The sequence below is a fragment of the Zerene cesonia genome, chromosome 25 (genome assembly GCF_012273895.1).
Source record: "Zerene cesonia ecotype Mississippi chromosome 25, Zerene_cesonia_1.1, whole genome shotgun sequence".
Lineage (NCBI taxonomy): Eukaryota > Metazoa > Arthropoda > Insecta > Lepidoptera > Pieridae > Zerene > Zerene cesonia.
The window spans coordinates 3263396-3282931 of record NC_052126.1 but is presented as its reverse complement, the minus strand read 5'-3'; the positions used below and the strand labels follow the sequence as shown (position 1 = coordinate 3282931).

Genomic DNA, 19536 nt, shown 5'->3' with positions numbered 1-19536 from the left:
AATAATTTCATTAGAAGCCACCTTAGAGTAGCGACATTGATTGATAGTAAGCGTAAGGATCGTAGAAAAAGTTGAAGAGCCTTTTCCAATATGAACATTCTATGGAGATAAAATAAAAATTGTGTAGAGGAAATTTAATTTTTAGTTCTATAGTACTGAAGTGCTAAAATACTAAAAGCACTTGAAGTAAATTCTTTTTTTATGTCATATGCGACAATGGAGCTGGTGCGTCGCCTGATGGTAAGCGCTACCACCACCCATGAACATTGATGATGACTGTCAACTTTAAATCGGAAAGGGGTCAAGAAAGGATGAAAAGAATAAAGGAAAGGACTGAAGGGTAAGGAAAAGGATACGTGCCGTTTATAAAATAAAATCAGCAATTATTAAGTTTGACGAAAATTATCGATATGTCGTTTACGCCGGCTGCTTGTGGTTCTCACTTTATAAGTGATGGATGGAACGAAGTAAATACTGTACTGATTTATCGATGTGTAAAAAAGGGGTTTAATGAAAGTGTTTTATGCTTTGTTACTAGCTGCACGCCCCGGCTTCACCCGGGTAGTCATTTATCGTAATAAATGATATAAGCTATACTATTGTTTAAGTCGGATCAGACTGCACATAGTGTGCAGATTTGTAAATTAAATTCAGTTGTGTTATGTTGTTTAGGGGTCCATCACGGATAAACGAAGAGTAACACGTAATTTAGATATATTAAGGAGCTATTAATTTACATAAACAAAAGAGAAGCATTTATTAATTAGGTACCTAGGTATTTGGTATCTTAATAAAATATATACAATGTAAAATTGAATATTAATTTCATTCATAATTTTTAATTTTTTCTTACAAAATGTATAATAGGGAGCAGCTGAGCTGGTGGTTCGCCTGATGGTAAGCGATCACTCCAGCCATGCACATTTGCAGAGGTAGGACTGCTGCAAAATGCGTTGCCCGCTTTAAAGAGGTAAAGAATACAGAAAGATAATAAAGAAAATTTGCTGGGAAGTGAAAAAAGTGTGATATGGGCCTTCGATTTTTTTCTTTTTAATATTCTTCGGTTTTTTTCTTTGATAGAAACCCCGTAGTTCTACCAAATTACAAAGATCAATCAGAAATATAAGGAACTAATAATAGATTGGGCCATAAAATTGATATACAGCCAAAACACACAGTGTTACTTAGATTAATTAGATTAGATAATTTATCAAAACGATATATTTAGTGAACAAAAACTGTGTCAGGACTACATCGCTAAATTTTCCCCATAAAGCTGGGGGACGTGAGCTAGCGTACTGTAGCATGTTTAGTTATTTATTTATTATATATTTATAGTTGGAAAATTAAAATCAATTGTCTTAAGTGATAAATTAACACCTGTATGGATAAAATTACATCGAAATTAAATCTATGTACACTAGAAAAATCCAAGCGCTAATAGTTATCTTTTATTTGGAGACCTAACTATAGTTATCTAATTTATTTATTTTATATTTTATTGTTAAACAAAATACGAAGAAATAAACGATATCGTTATAGCGTAATGGGCGGTCTTATGTGTGCAGTGATCTCAACCAGGCAACCTACTTTACCATGTTATCAAGGTCTCAAAAAGGGGATTAGAATACGAACTAGGAAAAACAAAAATAGGAACTAAATTGTTACCGCTTTCAATGCGGCCACAGTCAATAAGACGTAAGGCTTATAGAGCTTATAGCAAGATAGCAATGCCACTTTATTATCAGGCTAATATGTGCGCTGATAACTGAAGTCAAGTACGAAGATAATCTTTTTAGATGAATAATGTTTACAAATGCTGCATTTACGGCGGGAAAATGGACGGAAGACAATTTGAACGTGAGATTCAAATGCTTTTAGGAGTTATGTTACGCTCAGACGGATAGTAAAAGATTTTTTATGAGAAGTTATTTTTGAGGAAATGTTGTTTGATATAAAACTTGTTCTTGATAAGGATATTTATTTATTTAACTCTTTATTGTATGAAATCATAACAAACGAAAACACAAATGGAAATAATATAGCACAATCGGCGGCCTTATCACTGTGCAGTGTTCTATAACAGGCAACTGTGGAAGACAGGTGTATACTATTTTACTTATATTATAACTGTCTGGAAGAGCTACAAAGAATTTTAAATTTTGTCATCAAAAATTCTGTGGTGATCCATTTTGCCTCTAAGTATCAAAACCTGATGAAAATCTATATTCTATATATATAAATCTATGTTCTATAACTTTGTTAAGTGTCCATTCATTATATGAAAATAAAAATAATGTAAATGATGTTTTATATTATACTAACATACCTTCGCGTCGCTCACATTGTAGAAAGATACAAAAAGTTCTCTAGTACAAAATGTTTGTACATAGGAAAGCAGCACATACTTGTAGTGATAACAACCACAGCAAACAGGTTTCAAAATACAAGGATGTTGATATAATACGATACTTGGTAATTGTTATGTTAATGACCAGCCTGACAATGTCTGACCAGCCACCCGAACTGTATTGACATAGCTTAGCTGACTGACTCTTTAAGTGCCCCCCGAAGCACGAAAACCAGCAACTACCAATAGATTAACAATACCTGATGTTAGAGTCGTATTGCATTGAGACGCTGTGGCACAGATCAACTAACAATCATGGAATATTGTACAGATAAATCGTAACAAGCAGATATAAACTGGAAGTAATTCTCACCGATATTTATTATAACCTGATTTCTATATTGCTGACATTTTTGCCACTAGTGTGTAGTCTTTTTATCGTCTTTGCAATCGATATGATTTGATCGATTTACCAGCAGTGCTAGTATGGTGAGACATAGGCTGATTCAGAGTCATAGTTCTTACCTGGATAAATTTTAGCATAAAGTTTGATATAGTAACAACTTTTTGTTGAATACTTCATGTAACCTCCATACGAGAGCACCTGCAATTGTCTATATATATCTATTCTCAATTTCTAATTACATAAATAAAAGATATATATAGAAATGCCAATAGCCCAGTAATGCCCAAGTAGCAATGGCCTTCCTGATTACCAGTTACATAGTAATAAATACTCGAAACAATGGTTATGTCCTTTCTCAAACTTAATCAGATAAACCATTTAAGAACGATGATCAACCTGAACCCAAGAAGTGCCAAATCACTAGCTATTTCCGAACCGGTCAATAAAGAGCGTAGAAAAATCGCATTCCTGTTGACTAAACTTATACACTGCCACAAGATAATCAAATAAACGAGGCGACGTTTAACCGCCATCTTCGGAGACGCAATTTCCTTAAATTGGAACTCCGAGCAACCTATCAAAGGAACCTGGTTCTAACGTACAAAGAATCCAATATAATTAAATTGCTTATATCCTTTGTTCGCCGTCGAGCAAAAACATCGCTTTTGGAAACACTAAGTTGGATAGTAGATGTCTTCGCGGGAATTTTACTATTTTTCATTGAACTCAATTTGTTTGTATCGTTAATAACGACTCGCTTATTTATTCATTGCTCCATACAGTATTGTTCTTACTAGTAAGCAGTGTGAATTATGAGAGATCATAGAATAGACTATTTCTTGGTCAACGGTCATGTAAGTTTTAATAAGTTAATTTTTAGTTTTATAGCATTGAAATGCTTTATAAATGAGAAATTTTGAAAGAATAGAAAATATATAATAGAGGCGGGATTCGAACTCGCGTTTTTTGCCAAACCGTAGCAACGCCTTGCCTCTCGGCCAGCCGTTTCTATAAGATTTTTCCGGACGCTATGATTTTTTCTGTTATAGGTACTATAATTCTTTAAGTAAAATTTCTGTATGTAATTCGAAAAAAATGCGAGCACAATTTATATATATGATACTCTCGTTATATCGAACGCCTTGCGAAAACGAAACATTTTCTATTTGAAATAAATACTTCAAGAAAATTTTCTTTAAACACAGTGCAGTATTTCGAGTAGTAGTATCACTTCAAAGGAAAAAGTTATGAATCTCAACATCTCAATAACAGCGAAGCACATTAAACGACTCTCAAGAAAAAATAAGTCAAGTTTGAAATTTCTCTCGAGTTAAGCGTAGTGCACATCTGCGCCGCGAATCCAAAGTGCATTCACACGGCACTATTTCTTTAGAACTACTGGGGATTATTTTAAAGCTTATTTTAATGGTAGCAATTCTTGGAACTACGTAGCGGATTGTTACAATGTGCACTGCGCTTTTGATAACTCATTTCGTTGTTTTAATTGTGGTCGATGATCAAGATAATTGGCTTAGAATGAATCGTTTTAAGTTCTAATTTTGCTTCAATTGGATATTAATGGTAATTTTTAAGTGCTTTTATTATTAGAGCAGTATGGCGGGAGGGATAATTTCGTTTCATTAAGAGATAGATTACGTTTCTTACTTCGATATCATTGAAAAGTACATATATACTATATAAAGAAAATTCTTTCATGCTTTTGGTTTAAGCTGTTTTGTAAAAAAAATATGCAAGGGATTAATACTTGGACATCTGTAAAATGAATATGAACTTTTGCTCTTGTTAAAGAAATATTGATGTGAAAAAGAAGCATCCTACTGCGTTTATTCCTTTTTCCCACCCTTCCTAGTCCCTTACTGTATTCCCGTCGTCATTATTCTCTTTATTCGTTTTTCTTAAGCTGGCAACATATTTAAAAATACATTGGAAGTTCATAGGCGGTGGTAGTTGCTTACCATGCGACCCTCCAGCTCGAAAAAATCAATATCAGTACCTTCTTATTTAGAAAATTTCACATTAGTATTTCACAATTTCAGTATTTATGAAAAGTATAAAAAATGTGTATTATTTTCAAAACCGTGCATTTAAATTTACAATCACTTCGATTCAGTGCTTAATATATAATCATAAACAATCTGTATTTCAGATTACTTTATTCAAAGAATGTGCAGACACGGAATTCCGCCGAAAATATAAAACATTAAAGTCTATTGTTTAAGTAAACTGCACCGAATTCAAAAGATGCTTCAAGTAAAATGAATTACTCAGTGAGGATGTCGCAGATGCTCTCCCTCAGAGCGTGTTGTGACACCTGTGTCAAATTGCAATGCAATTTTAGTTCAGCTCCTATATTGTTTTATTTAGCTTGGCGACAGTGGTCATGAAAACGTAGTTTTATTAAACTAATTGAAACCGATCTATACTAACAATCAAAAACTGAAGGGTTTGTTTGTTTAGACGCGATAATCTTAGGATTTACTGGATCGATTTCAAACACTTATTCCAGACATGGATAGGTAAGTAATCTGTTAGTACTTAAGGCTATATATGTACTGGCCAAGCCGGGGTGGACCGCAAGTATAATATATTGTAATCAACTCTGAGAAAATGTGATTAAAAATTAAGAAGATAACATTATTGTAACCAGTTTAATCCATAGTAACTATAGCTAGACCAAATAGCACTTCTAGCGACTCTACGCCTCATCTTCAATGTTTCACTATGCAGACTTCTTTCAGGACTCTGTCTTACAAGGTCTGGACATCTGAAAAAAAATAAACATGTTAAAATATAAGGTTATATCCAGGTTTTTGGGAACTCTTTTCTATCCACTACTGTACATAGGCCTCTCCTAGGCCATTTACGCCTTTTTGTGCCTGCTTCTTAGCGTAAAGTCCATCGCCGCGCAGGGCACCCTACGTTTGCCGAGCCGCGGTCTAAACCTTAAAACACGTGTGACTCAGGGCATGCAAATGTGACCAGCTCACTGCCACTTCACCTTGATAATCCGGTGAGCTATATCGATAATCTAAGTTCTCTGTCAAATGACTTCATTCCAGATTTCATCCCTCAGAGAAATACCGAGAATAGCTCTTTCCATAGCTCACTAAGTGTCTTTGAGTTAGTGGACCGTAGGTCAACAGTCAGTCAGGAATTGAACTGATATACATTTTTTCGTGTTTTTATATTTCAGTGTAATTTGATTGATACTAAATAAATTTGATTGCATATTTTTATGCGATTGAATTATCTATGCTTGGCGTGTTTGGAAACTGTGATATCAGGAGTAGAGTATAAATGTGGTATGGATTGATAAATACGGTTTCTAGATACATCCATGGTATTTATTTTTTTTAGTTTTATAGCATTGAAATGCTTTAATAGATGAGAAATTTTAAAAGAGTAGAAAAAATTTTATCACGAGGCCTACGCCAACGCCAACGCCTAGCCTCTCGGCCACGCGTGATCCCTCCACAGTAATCGAATTTCTTCTACTCTTTCGGTTTCATGTGCCTAAGGGGCACCCCACGCCATCTATTGAGATGATTAAGAACCATCACAACCAATACGAAACATTATTTCAATGATTACAATATTGTATCGATGGAACTCGGCCTTTGTTAAATTTAATTTTTTCATTGAATCATTCAAACAACAAATTAAATAAACCGATTAGATTAAAATTCGTTCAGCCGCTATTGGTTAAAAAGTATTTTAACTAATACGATGTCTTTTTATATATACATAGGTATATTCCATTCCTCCCTCATTCTGGGGTACTGTAAAGGCAAGTTAGAGGGCTGGCAGTCTTTTGTTTGCTGTTGCTCTTTCATAATAAAACAACATTTGAGTCTATTTGTCGTAATTATTTCTTTTATAATATGTACTCTGAAGCCGAGATGAAAATATGTTCATTTTTTAATTATTCAACCCGTAAACTTTTAATAGCATACGCAATGACAATCGAAGATAATTATTTAACATCAATATATTTTAATACAATAGTCTACATACAGCTTTTTATGTCAGAGCAAGCAACTGTGCTGGTGGTTCGCCTGATGGTAAGCGATCACCACCGCCCATGAAACATAGAATATTTGCTTCAGATGTATTGCTTCTGCAAATGTGTTATCTCATTTTAAGGGGTAAGGGATAAGGAAAAGATCAATGACTGGAAAGATGGATTGGACTGGAAAGGGTGAGGAAAAGGAAACGAGCATCCGGCTCTCCTATTCACCGTACGAAATACAGTAGCATGCTATTATTTCACGCCGGTCTTCTGTAGGGATGTGGATACTTCCCCGGTGCGAGCTGGTCCAATCGTGCCGAAGCGTTCTCGACTCCCACATTACATATAATATAATTATTTTCAAAGAAAGGGATGTTAGTAGATACGCTTGTTTTTGAGAAACAATAACAGCTTCTAAATAAACCCCAGCCCGCCAACTTATTTCAATGCAGCAGACTGATTACACTAATTGAAGCTTAAGTGATTAAGCGTTTTATGTTTTATTTAAGGTATGAGTATTATGAGGTAGTTTTATTCTTATGTCTTGGCGTCGTCGTACGAAAAGTCGTAGCTTTTCATGTTAATGTTATGGATTCACTTACTCGAAATTATAATAGATAAAAAAGCGCACAAATTACACTGAATTTCGCTTGATATCCATTAAAAATAACAAAAGGATTTGCTTTATAAGAATTCGTATATACTTTATTTATTATGCGATATTTTTCATAAACATTTCGTAAAATTAAAAGATCTGATGAATAATAATACCGAACGTTTTTAAATGTACATTTCTCCATAAAATCTCTTTTACAAGATGTACTATATAACTTACTTATAAATTTCCTTGGTAATAAAATTATCATTTTTACAGCGCGCCGTCCATTGTGTCCAGTATTTGAAACCTTCCCGATAAAAGATGTTCACTGCGCAGGCTGTATCGTCTCTAATGTCATCGTCCAACAGAGCTAGAACAAAGGGATCAATGTATTATATGCTTAAATTATATATACTTTTGGAGATATTCACAGGCAATTTGGGCTTTCATTAATTTTTATAACGAGACTAGGCTTTTGCTCGTGTTTTTGTTGCGTTCGAATTGTAAGTTTAAACCATTCTCGTAGCCACATAGGAGAAAAAAAATGTAATATATCATTATATCGGTCCAGCCGTTTAGGAAGACTTGAGTGACAAATACACAGAGAAAATATAACGATATTTTTCATGAGATGTCCTACAAAATATGAAAATTATTATTATTATTATAACACGGTCGCTTTAAGTATAATCATCTTCAAAATATATAAATTGTTACTAGGTTTGATATTATTTATACACTCATTATCAGATAAAATATTTACTATTTACCGTCAAAAAAAAATTATGTCAACATGGAATCAAAAAACATCGAATTTTAAGCTTTACCTCCTCTTAATATATGACACATTTATTATAAAACACAGAAATATATAAACATAACACATACATTCACGTTTTCTTGTTTTTTCCCATACATCAAAACCCCGTACCACGAAATACTTTCAAACCGTCATATCGCAAGGACTAGTCGTTATGTACAATAACACAGTTAAAATAACTGTCGCTTAACTATTCCAACCGAGCTAACTTTATTACAGGGGAAGTGGTTTCCACAATGTAGTTCAAATACAATTTCTAGTCTCTGTGATGATAAACTAATCTTGAAGCGGAACTAGATATGATTAATATAGGTATATTTACTTGAATTTCGTTACAAAGTAGCGGTTGGAATTCGGCTACTGAGGCGATATATTAAATCATATGGAAATATAAAATATTAAAGTATGTGAGTTTTAATTACGCAGTGTATATGCATTTTACATTGCTCATATAACTGCTCCAATTGTTAGAAGAAAATACTCTGAGGAACCCAGCATGTTGACAGACAACAGACACCTAAAGACGTGTTACAAAAGTTGACATACGTCAACTAGTTCTAACAGCGTAGTGAATTATGACCCGGGCATTGTCTTGACGTCTTAAAGCAGTACTAATTCCAGTGTGGGAAAGTGTTTGCGTTAGACAACCTATATTACTCTTTTTCGTACACAGGAATTGCTACAGATTTATGACGTCACGGTAAGCCTTCTGATCCTCATAGAAGGTCCCGGCAGTGGGTAAAAATATAGGCTGATAATAAAAACTGAATTTTGTTACGAAATATTTATCCAGTCACACTTTCAATTATTCCCATATGTGGGTTTTACGGAACAATCTTTAACTAGGCTTTCATTCGTATTCGCAGTTCGCGTTTCGAAACTTTTTAATCCCGTTAGTTTTGGCTGATGCTTGAAACAGAAATTTTACGATTGACGAAAAATTCCACGATGGAAAATGGAAAAAGACCTATCTATGTACTTTTCCTGAACGTCATAATAACAACATTATTACGCTTGATATGAAGTTTATTTTAACAGCATTAATTAAAAATTTTTAATATGTCAACATAAAGGAAAACATTCGATCATGTAGAGGGATTCAAACCTGGCGATGTCAAAGGCGATGTCTCAACAAACGGCCCTTAGTCCAAGGCGGGGTGCTATCTTTTACTTTATTGAGACAATTTACATTTGACACTATCTAATTATATATTTAGTGAGCTCATTTTGGAGACATTGAATTATTAGAAAAGAAAAACCACACTCATATTCTTGTCCACACACCGCTATCAAGGACTATCGAGTGTTTTACCCTATCCTAGAAGCACATTGAATTAAATCTAAATCCAATAAAACATTCGAACTTCATTTGAAATATAAAATACGACCGAAAAGCACTTGCACACTTAGTAGTGGCACTTGACCGTTGTAAAATTGCCGCGAACGTAAAATGCGCTCCATAAAACTCCACAATAGACCTAGGAAAGAAAGAGATCGTGTTCACACAATTCTGCATCCTATTTACCAAAGATAAAGATTGTTTTTGCAAGTGATCCAGCCTCGGCTATTGTTGAAGCTTTATGCTCGAAAGAACTTACTTCGTTTATATTTTATTTGTTACTTATAAAGCTGTTGCTATTTTTATTAACGGTGACATATACATAACAAAATATATTAATAAAACAAAACTCACAATGTATAATAATATGCATAGAAAATAAATTGTAAACAAAGTCCTATTCTAAGCAGCTGGCAATGTTTGTTAGTATTTCTATAATACTTCACTCACGCTAGTGTTTCATTTTATATTTTTTTCATCTACCAGCGGATAAAACGTTAGATAAACTATAAGATATAATATTTGCCATAAACTCGCACACAATTATTTTGTGTTTTGCAGTTCAACTCAAACTCGAACATTATTTTAATGTTGTCCACATAAACATAGTTCAGAATATTGTGAGATAATTTCTAAAATATAAAAAAAATATTATTTTTCCGATATCGATTTGAATGATATGTTATGTTTTTATATAATATGAAATACATCCGCTAAATGTCTTACTGAGCGTAAAACTCGAGAACGGTTCGAGCAATTCGGCTAACTTTTTAAATGTTTTTATTAAAGCCTTCCTTGTGAAGGTTCTTATGGAGAGAAACTACGTACCACGGGTGAACCCCGGGTGGATCGCTTTAATGCAAGGCTATCCGGTACCGCCTGGGCTGACCCAAGTTACAATTAATACAATAATATAGCACAGAATAATAAGTACAAGTAAATATAGCCCAGATCACCATCAAAAATAATTGATGGAATTTTTTTTTAAAACAGCCCAGTAGTTTTCGAAATATTTTCCTCAATTCCTTTCAAATATTAACAAATAAATAAATACAAATCTCAATTTCAACTATTAATTAAAAAAATACCAAAAAGTATTCCAATACTTTAATGTAATTATTAATAATACAAATATAATAGATAAGTTAAAAAAAAATCGCAATAATATAGATTTTTTGCTATCTCTATTTATACATAGATAGGAGGCTTCCTCATTCAAATTGTAATTATAAGACCTGACAGGGGGCGCTGATGAACACAAATACTATTAATACCCACTTACATTCGCAAGCGATATTACATTCACCACCTTTCTTTCCCTCCCGGCACCAGCGACTGGGGATCTGTGAGAAATATATTGCCAATTAACATGTGGAAATATTAATCATTGTCTGAGAATATAAGCTAATTTACGCAACTTCGTCTGCTGTTAAACAGAGTACTTTTCCTCTGAGAGTATGCTTCAATGTAACTTTTTATTGGACTAAACGTCAATTTTCGGTTTAAAACAAACTATAAAGAGCGCTAATTAAAAAATACATTCCCAGTTGATTATAAAAGGAAAAAGATACACGAAAGATTTACACGGCAATTAAAAAGGACCGAATTCAGTACAGCAATTTATACCCAAAAACTATAAGTATCATGGACGACTACTAATATTTAAATATATAATATGAAAATGCGTTGGCCCAGTTATTTATTATCTCTTCGTGCACAATAATATTATGCATTATGGTGTAAATGAATCATTCGTTATCATTCGCTGGCTAAATATGATGACAAAGCAATTAATAAATCTCTTTTATAACCACATTTAGTGTCACATAAAAATGAACATAAAATGCCACATATTTAAAGCATGTAATTAATTGAACGTCACTGTGCAGAAAGTTGACAAACATTTACATTATCAACTTAGCATTTATTAGCTTAACAAAAACGCACACTCATACATAAATAAAATATTATTATCCAGACTTCTTTTTCGTCATAATTCAAACACACTTATAGCAGACTTCTACAGGAAAGAGTTGGCACTATCGTTTATAGTATCTAAATATATACAACTCAAAGTGACTGACTGACTGACATAGTGATCTATCAACGCACAGGTCAAACCGCTGGAGGGACCGGACTGAAATTTGGCCTGCACATAGATGTTATGACGTAGACATCCGCTAAGAAAGGATTTTGATAAATTCTACCCCCAAGGGAATAAAATAGCGGATGAAAGTTTGTACCATGGAAATTTATTAAGACCGCGCGGGCAAATCTGTGGGCAACAATTAGTAAACCTACAAAGTGCTAATACATTATAAGATAAGATTATCCATTACTTGTATAGTTTCTATTTCTCGTACAGTACAATTGAAATAATAATTCAGCATATTTTTACATGTGATATATTTCAAAGCAAAAGTCTTTCGGTCTAGAAGACATCTCAGCCTAGTTAGACACGTCACTCAGATAAAAATTAAAGGTACGTCAAAACGTGTGCCCCATTTTCCAAGCGAGAATCTTTCCACTTCTGCATTTCAAGTGTGCAAACAATATATTACACTGTTTTTAACACTCCCTCGCTCTTAAGAAACTTTTTGTGCTAAGTAATTGCATAGCTTTATGGTGTATAAAAATACATTATTTTCGATTCATATAACATTTTCAGTACTTACGAGTATATCTATTTAATTGATAACTTATTTTTTGTAATATTCTCAATATTAATGATTGAAGAAACGACGAAAACAATTGTTATTGTAATATCTATGACCTTTTCCGCTATTTATATGTTACTGTTACAATCCGTTTTTCCTTTAGAACGCGTATTCCCCAGTTAGAACTAGTTATGACTAAATTCATATATTTTGTATTTTTTGTAAGCAAAACTGTATTTTGAACTATTATTAAGCCATAAATAAATAAATACTTTAATTCACTCACATAAATATAGCAGATATACATAAACAAAAAAAAACTCAGGAACTGTAAAGCGATATCTTCCAGACAACCTCAAGATATAGGAAAAGTTTTATAGAGGAAAAGCAGTAGACAACGCATAACAATATACTCAACTTATGAACTATATACTAAAGTAGGAGGTGAATGAAATATTAATAGTAGTTACATAGACTGTCGAGGAAAAGGAATCGGGCCTCCAGCTCACCGTATAAAACACAGTGGCATGCCACTATTTCACGCCGTTTTCTGTGGGGGGTTGGTACTACCCCGGTGAGTGCTGGCCCAATTCGTGCTCGACTCTCACCTACAGTACTACTCCCAACTAAAAAAAGATCTCGGTTAATTCTAGTTCAAAACGCGTTTTCTCCAATTAAAACTAGTTATAACAAAGGTATTTTATTTAAAGTAAAATTCTTACCTGATACAGTCCATAGAACTTTTTCCCGCTAGGAGTTACAACGAAGGCTTTCGTATCTCGATTGCTCACTTTCTCTATAAGACATACCCCTGCAATCAAGATAGATATATTATTATTTTTATGTATTCAATTTAAATATGTACTTATCTCTCAATCTCAAACCATTTTAAATTAAAAACTTTGACATACGAAACTAAGAAGTTATCAGTTTTCAAAAATACATAAATCAGTACCAAACATAATTTAAGCATGTGTGAGCGCGCTGTCAATCCATAAAAAACAGTTTGAAAGATTTAATATTTATTGATAGATATGCTTTCTCGACCAATGTCATAAAAAGAATTCCCCGCAAATGGACCTGTATTTATATAACGATAAACATTTATCCTTGTGCTGGATGTGAGTGAGCGCACGTGTCGTTTGTGTTGTTTCGATGGTCTTTATACATATAAAATTAATTTTAATTATTATAAGATTATAAAACAATCATTGATTAAAATGTACTGCTCGTAAAACAAATAATTAAATGTATCAATTAGCTAACTTTCGAATTGTAACTTCACCAATAACCAAGGACGCTATCATGGATCTAGGTAGATTTATTTCAATTTTTTGATTTATTTATAATAAGGCCAACGTTAGGCTTTTGACATCAGGTTGTTTACATTCTTTATCTCGCTTAGCTGGCCTTTTGATTCCTTTATTGGAATGCACTTATTTAAAACGAAACCAACCAATAAGACATCAAGCCGGTATGAGAGCATGCAAAAAACATATAGTAAATAAATATACAGAGATAGTTAAAACAAATTGAAAATAGCTTGGGTTTTTCCTCTAACAATGTGTTATAATGTTGTTAGGTAAGTATTTATTAATTTCAAAGTACAAACTAACAATACTTTGAGGAAAATCACCGAGTTTTTTTCGACAAAAAAAAACTGAATAAAAACATTACCTATATACCTGTAGTTCACACGCTATATGGCATGAATTATCAATTCATTACGCCAATTGTATGTATAAAAACATATTACTGTTTTAAGTTTGGTAGTACAAATGTGGCAAATAAAATCTTACCCCGTTTAATCTTTTGGATCGCAAGATGTGGAAAAAGTGGAAACAGACAACGAAAGAACACTAACTAAAAATGTATTAACGCACTTTTCGTTTTTACATTACATGTGACTTAATTAAAGGAATCAATATCACACATTTGTTTGGATGTTAGTCCGTTAATCAAGCTGAAACTACAGAACGGATTTTGATGAAATTTGGTACACAGAGAGGGTATGAGCTGACTTCATGCTCTCACTATTTATCCCGAATTTTCCCTTGGGGTAAAACATGAACCTTGATACCCGGGCGAAGCCGGGACGAGCGTCTAGTATCTAAAGAATTGTTTAGTAATGATTTAGTATGTTTTTCTTTCATCCGAACTTGGTATAACATATTATTACCTTCATAGCTGAATGTGTTGAATTAGTTCAATGATTAGTCAATACTTTAAATCTAGTTTCAAACCACAAATAAATTAACATGAATTAGATGTAAATAGATTTCATTATTTTAACATGATTTCTTTTCTACTATCTGTTATAATATTGGTCTACAGAGCCGCTAACTAGTTGCAAATCACCTTTGCTCCAGGGAATTTAGGGACGAAACTTATTAATTTTTTAGGGTTTTTATCTCATTCTCTCCAGATAGTGTGTTAGTTTAATATTTCCAAAGGCAATTCTATAAAACGAAGTCACAACTCATTTAACTCTTTATAATCGCAACAAAAGTACCATTATTATTTATTTATACCCGTATTAATAAAACACTTACATTAAATTTGAATAAGACCTTGTCTGACCTTTGAGAATACAATGTAATTTTATTATTTTTTACGGTTCCTATAACGCGAGATATAATCGCCTCAATATTATCAAAGCTAATAGTCTTTACTAGTAATAATATAAATGTGAAAAGAACTCTGTCTGTCCGTCTGTCTCTTATTTACGCCTAAACTTCCGAACTCTTCTGGATGAAATTTCGACCAGATATGGTTAGATTACTTGATTATGGACGTAGGATAGTTATTATCTTGGATCAATACTGTATAAGATACTATACGAATACTGTCAAAGAATTTAACACGTTCGGAGCCGCGGGCAAAAAGTAGTTTTTATATATTATGATAATAAGAAAATATTGTCATTTGGTCCTCGTATTTGGAGTGGAATCTCCCTCCCAGGAACGTCAGTGACCTTTTTTGTAGAAAAGAATTAAAGTTCTTAATATTTCCGTACAATTACAGTGATTAAAATGCATAAATGTTGATTTTATTACAAAAAAAATTAACCAGTTGATCTTGAAATATACCTTGGAAATATTATGTATCCTCTGGTGAGAGAGGTCTACCTTCTTAAGTCTTCTAAATGTTTGATGTTTTGTATAGGTATAGCCCAAAGAAAAAAATTTGTAAATTTATTCTCATTGATTCATCCGTTTTATTTATTAATTCATCTATATGTATCTTAGTTTATACCTACTGATAATAGATCATCTATACTATTATAACAAATCTGAAGAGTTTGTTGGTTTGGTAAGGGTCCGATTTGAGAAATAATTTATGTGTTGAATGTCATATTTAATGAGGAAGGCTTTAGGCTACATAACATCAGGTACAACGTGGGTAAAACTGCGGAGCACAGCTAGTTATAAGTATATAATCGCTAACTCACACTGTCCGAACAACAAATCTGTAGGCATTCCCACTTTGATCAACTCCCGAGCGAGTTTGCATCTCGTTTCAAACCGCTTAGCACTCACGCACACAAACACACACAGTAGCACACATGCGAACCGCATGACGAACAATCACATAATGCTGCGTGTGCGCAGGCGAAATGTCAATGTCAGACCGTCCGGAACTGTGAATGTTAATGAATAATTATTTATGCTATTTGTTAATACGGGGCAATGATTTTGTAAGTTTAACGACTGCGTTGTATACAATGCTGTTGGGAAATGTTAAGAAATGAACTAATTGTTACATGTAAGATATTTGTAATTTGAATGCGGAAGTTACTCTGTCTGTCTCTTTTTCAATAACATATTTTGAGAACAGATTTCGATGGAAGTTGGTACAGAGATAGTTTATAACCGAGAAAAGACGTGGAATAAATTTATCCTCGGAAATATGAAGGTCAAGCTCCTAGACTGCTTATCTTTTTTCTTTGACTACACCGACGAAGACGAGTGGATAGCTAGTATTTACATTGTATTATGCATTGATTCAGGTCTTACGAAACAAAAACACATGGTCATTGGTAAACCACAACATATAAGTAGTATTTAATTTGCTTTAAAATTGCCAATATACTAAGACATGTTGTTACGAGATCTTAATATATAGTCTTGATTTAGATAAACAATTTGGTGGAATATTACTTTGATAATTGTGATGTCGAGTTTTTATTGCAATTTTTTTTAATAAAAAATCAGATTCATAAAAGAAATATATTAACTAATAACAAACTTGTCTTATACTTGAAACATAATGAAAAATTAAAAGTAATATTAAAAATAAACAATAAATATAGTAAAAAATATTTAAAGATAACTTGCAAGCGTGAAAACATATCTATAAATATATGAAGAGTAAATCAGTTTATAAATATACAAGGAAAACGTTTATTGTACCTTACAAAACACACACACATCCACAGAACATTATAATAAAAAAATAAACAATAATAATAAGAAAACATGTATCCGCATATATAAGATAGAAGAACAAGCCACTCAGCATGCTCCATTTCAGGACCAGACTGGATAAGAAGCCGATTTTCAGTGACTCCTCAGTGTATGTAAGATATATAAGATATTTGTGATAGGGAAATAAAATAAATCGTTAAATTATTGTATTGTCACCGTCCTTGCAAAGTGTACAAGGATTGAATTAAATCCGTCTAAAATCGTGTCTAATGGAGCCAATTGTCTACAAGCATACAAATATACAATAAATGAAGCTAATAAAAGCGTGTCCAAAAAATAACTCACAGTTCCCGAGAAATGTCTTCTCTATTCGATCTGTTTTCATCAGCTCCGTCGCCAGTCGACACCTCGTGAACCTTCTTCCATTACAAACACTCAATACCAAAAAAACTATATACACTTTCATAGCCCACATTCAACGTTAAATATAATACTTAAATATGATTTATAGGGCTCATAAACACCTTATCTTTAAGTGGCTTCATTGCACCTAGCCTTTAACTTGAGGTATAAAAACATATGTAGGTATGTAGAACAATAAATATACAATAATATCCTAGTGTGTGTAACGCGGTTAATACTAAGTCTCCGAACCATTGAAATTATTACAATTATTATTGTATTCTAATTTTAAATGATTGATTCTAAATACAGATTTGAATTATTCCATTTTTAAATCTGTATAATAATCAGTAATCCTGGATAATGCAGTAATGGTAGTATTTAGCTGTTTATTTCCGACGGTATTAGGTCAAAAACTTTTTAACGGATTTTAAACGCGATTTATTCCGAAATTAAAGGAATAAATCGCGATTGAAATCCGTTAAAAAGTTTTTAGTTTCTAAATGTATAATACTACTCGCGTAAAATCAAACACAAGTAAATACTATGTATTAGGTCATTTATTTAGAATTCATATTGAGAAAATTGGTAAAAATTGGGGTAATTAATTATTTTATGTAAAATAAGAATGCCTCAGCGAAAATTCAAAAGCCTGAATTGTTTAAGAGAAAGTGATACTGTAGATAAAGATTAGATAAAAGACAAAATTTTATATCTAAATTTTTAGAATACACATATTATATAAATACGATTCTATTATTGTACATTCAGCGAAAAGGATATGTTTTAATCAGCCTTCCAAACACAAACTTAAATAAAAAAAAACTAAAGTGAAGTCCCGTGTCCCCTACTGGGGTATGGGGCAGATGATATACATCTGTTTCACTGATCGATTTTCTTAATGGACAAGTAGGTGATCAGCCTTCTGTGTCCTGCCAGACCGAGACATTTTTTTTTTATTGTCCCACCGGGAATCGAACCCAGGGCCCCTCGGTTCTACGCTCACGCGTTTACCACTGTACCAAGGAGGCGTCTCTCGTCTCGTCGTCGGAGGAGACAAAAAAAACTAAAAGTTAATCTAAATTCTGGACTAATCTGGACGTACTTTTATTAATCCCAATTTCCTTTGGTCTAATTATGATTTTTTTTGTCACGAGAAGAATCTTATTAAAGCAAATCATAAGAAATCTACGCTAGTAATTAATTAAATTTAGATAACTGAACTCAACGAAACTAATTTAATATTTTTATTTATATACACAGTACAACTTGAACAAGACACAACGCACTTCAATAACTTGTATTTGAGATATGACTGCGCAATATAAAATACTGATAGTAACCAACGATTTATAGCTAATAAATTAATTATATCAGTTAATTATAAATTGATTAATTAAGATTTATTTATTATATTACTAGCAGAGCCCGCGTTTTCGTTCACGCGTCCGTAGATATCAACTCCAAATGGGACCAAATGACACAATGTCCTAATCAAACACAAAAATAATCAAGCTAACGACTTGAAAACCCCATGGAGTTATCGAGTAGCAAAACCAAAAAAAGATGATCGAATTGACAACTTTCTTCATTTTTGGGAATGTCGGATAATGAGTTACTATTAATGAAAAAGTAAACGTTTTATGTGGGAGTCGAGCACGCTTCGGCACGCATTTTGCCAGCTCACACCGGTGAAGTACCACACCTCCGCAGAAAACCGGCGTGAAATAATAGCATGCTATTGTGTTTCGTTCAGTGAGTGAGGGAGCCGGAGGCCCATATCCTTTTCCTTACCCTTCCCAGTCCTTTCCTTTTTTCCTCTCGTGAATCCCTCCTTAATCCCTTCCCAATAAAAAAAAATGTTTATGGGCGGTGGTAGCGCCAATGCCGACTGTGACATAAAAAAGAACGAATTGCAACATACTATGAAAATATTGAATGATTTTTTTATGATTAACATTTATTAAAAAATATATTTAAATAGAGTACAAAAGTATAAAACAATAGCAGCGATAACATTCAATAAATAAATCGCTCCATAATTCTACATGAATCTTTTCATAAGAATCTAAAAGTTATTCTATTAGCTGTAAGACTCAAAGAAAATATTAATATTTATCATGCGAGTGCGTTAAGCGAACGTATTATAAAGATTGGTTACTGTCTAGACTTAAGACGAGTATTTTACTCGTCTACTGTTTGGCTTCGTCTTTGAGGATTTGAAAAGATTTATGCGATTCAAGATTGGTAATAATGTATAGGGTGCAAACACGAAAGTTTTTACCGACAGCTAGACAGAGTCACTTTCTCCTTTATAATGTTTCATTAAGAGAGATTTGGCTATATGTCATTTGTGTGTATACAAACTCGCACACTTATGCAGAAATGCAAGCGCACAAACACATTCATACATAATATGCACACTTGCATATGTTTTAAGAATTGTCTCTGTCTCAAACCTCCGACATTTTGAAGTTTATCTCTATCAGAAAAAATTAATTAACTTA

General features: G+C 32.9%; 1 protein-coding gene across 2 annotated transcripts; it reads right to left on the bottom strand.

Annotated features, from left to right (window-relative positions):
* Positions 1–5286: 5286 nt before the first annotated feature.
* LOC119836737 (lysozyme-like) lies at positions 5287–17177 on the bottom strand. 2 transcript variants are annotated; one of them, XM_038362180.1, is made up of 5 exons: positions 16973–17177; positions 12923–13011; positions 10826–10886; positions 7622–7754; positions 5287–5541 (listed from the first exon to the last, which is right to left on the bottom strand). In XM_038362180.1, exons 1-5 carry the CDS (start codon positions 17100–17102, stop codon positions 5412–5414), a joined length of 543 nt encoding a protein of 180 aa, XP_038218108.1. In that variant the 5' UTR covers positions 17103–17177; the 3' UTR covers positions 5287–5411. The 2 variants fall into 2 exon arrangements, with proteins under 2 accessions (XP_038218108.1, XP_038218109.1); XM_038362181.1 differs by lacking the exon at positions 16973–17177 and adding an exon at positions 15652–15820 and having other exon boundaries at positions 5310–5541.
* Positions 17178–19536: the final 2359 nt, after the last annotated feature.